At 37.6% G+C, this 1,931-nt stretch overlaps 1 protein-coding gene across 1 annotated transcript; it reads left to right on the top strand.

Annotated features, from left to right (window-relative positions):
- Nucleotides 1–502: 502 nt before the first annotated feature.
- On the top strand, nt 503–1,561 carry LOC306638467 (olfactory receptor 5L1-like; the record flags this gene model as incomplete). The annotated part of the gene is made up of 1 exon (XM_079101728.1): nt 503–1,561. The coding sequence occupies exon 1, from the start codon at nt 620–622 to the stop codon at nt 1,559–1,561; it is 942 nt and encodes a 313-aa protein (XP_078957854.1). The 5' UTR covers nt 503–619.
- Nucleotides 1,562–1,931: the final 370 nt, after the last annotated feature.

Here is a 1,931-nt window from a genome sequence, read left to right as displayed (position 1 = left end):
ATGCACATATATGATTACCCGAATTGTATGAATCTACATCATGCACAACCATAGAAACAAAAAGATGTACCCCATTTCTGTACAATGAATCAAAACACAGTCTGTAAAAAAGGATAATTATAAATAAAAGAAAAAATTAGTTAACATGTATGGAAAAATTTAAGGTTATTGATATATTTAATAATAACAGTAAAATGTGCACAGTAACATTTATATTTATTGTAATAAATTTTTAAAATTTTTGTGACTAGAAGTTAATTTCCATGTAAAATTAAAACATATCTTAGAATCTATTTCAAAGTCAATAAAACCACCTAATTCTATACATGATATGAAATGTGCAAGGTAATTAATGACTGAGAATCATTCAAGATTATTGATTAGGTTGAAATTGCTTTTCATTTGTGAGCTCTATGGAGATATATAGATTAGAATATTGTTAAAATTATTGAACATTTTGTAAATTTGACAGTTACATTCCTCTTAGAATTCATGCATACGTTTCATTCTAATGTTATTTTTTCCTAAAATTAATAACCATCTCTCACTTTCTCTTTGATGTCTTCCCAGAAGTAAACCAAAAATTACCATATGTAAGTTAACCTGACATCTGTTGACAATGGCTGCAGAAAATTGTACCACTGTGACAGAGCTCATTCTCCTAGGATTGTCAGATGTCCCCAAGCTGAGAGTCCCTCTCTTCCTGGTGTTCCTTCTCATCTACAGAGTCACAGTTCTGGCCAACCTGGGCATGGTCACACTGATCCAGCTCAGCTCTCACCTGCACACTCCCATGTACTTTTTCCTCAGCCACTTGTCCTTTGTGGACTTCTGCTACTCCTCAATCATAGTGCCCAAAATGCTGGCCAACATCTTTACCAAGGACAAAGCCATTTCTTTCCAGGGCTGCATGGTGCAACTCTATTTATTTTGTACTTATGCAATCACAGAAGTCTTCCTGCTGGCAGTGATGGCCTGTGACCGCTTTGTGGCCATCTGTAGCCCACTGCTGTACATGGTCATCATGTCCCAGAAGCTCTGTGCAGAGCTGGTTTCTGGTTGTTATCTCTATGCATCTATTTGCTCTCTGATTCACCTGTGTTTAACTCTTGAGATCCCAGGTTACAAGTCAAATGTGATCAACCACTTCTGTGATCTACCCTCACTCTTGAATCTTGCTTGCTCTGATGTCACTGTGAATGAATTGCTGCTCTTCATTGTGGTCAATTTCAATGAGGTCATTACCATCACCATCATCCTCACCTCCTACCTGTTCATCCTCATCACCATCCTGAAGATGCGCTCTGCAGAGGGGAGGCGCAAAGCTTTTTCCACCTGTGCCTCCCACCTCACAGCCATCGTCGTCTTCCATGGAACAATCCTGTTCATTTATTGCCAGTCCAGTTCTGGCACTAGTCTGGACATTGACAAAGTGACCACAGTCTTCTACACTGTGGTGATCCCCATGCTGAACCCCCTGATCTACAGCTTGAGGAACAAGGATGTGAAAGAAGCTCTCAGAAAAGTGGTGGACTCCAAAATATTATGCCAGGCAATTTAATAAAGCATAATTTGTAATAAGGGTGAATAGATGGGCCTAGGAGTTGGAAAGCAGAAGATGAGGGGGAGGTAGGCAGGTATGAGAGAGTCTTTTGGTTCTCTAATCTTTGTGCATTTTCAATTCATAAAGACAGGATTCAACATTTTCAAAGTTGCAGATGATTGATATGTTTGTCTTCAATTAGTAATATTTTAAAGTGGTATGAGTAGTAGCACTCTTAGGACATGAATGTTTAACTTGTTTTAATCTATCATGTACTTTAATGAAGAACTCACAAGTCATTTGTTTCAGTAATCTTTAGGGAAAACATAATATTTTTAAAACTTAAATTCCTGATATCTATAATGAAGAACAGCTTCTTGTCAACTAG

Source organism: Sciurus vulgaris (assembly GCF_902686455.1).
Source record: "Sciurus vulgaris genome assembly, chromosome: 11".
In the NCBI taxonomy this organism is placed as follows: domain Eukaryota; kingdom Metazoa; phylum Chordata; class Mammalia; order Rodentia; family Sciuridae; genus Sciurus; species Sciurus vulgaris.
Note: the sequence above shows the minus strand (reverse complement) of the source record. Positions and strands in the feature narration are given on the sequence as shown.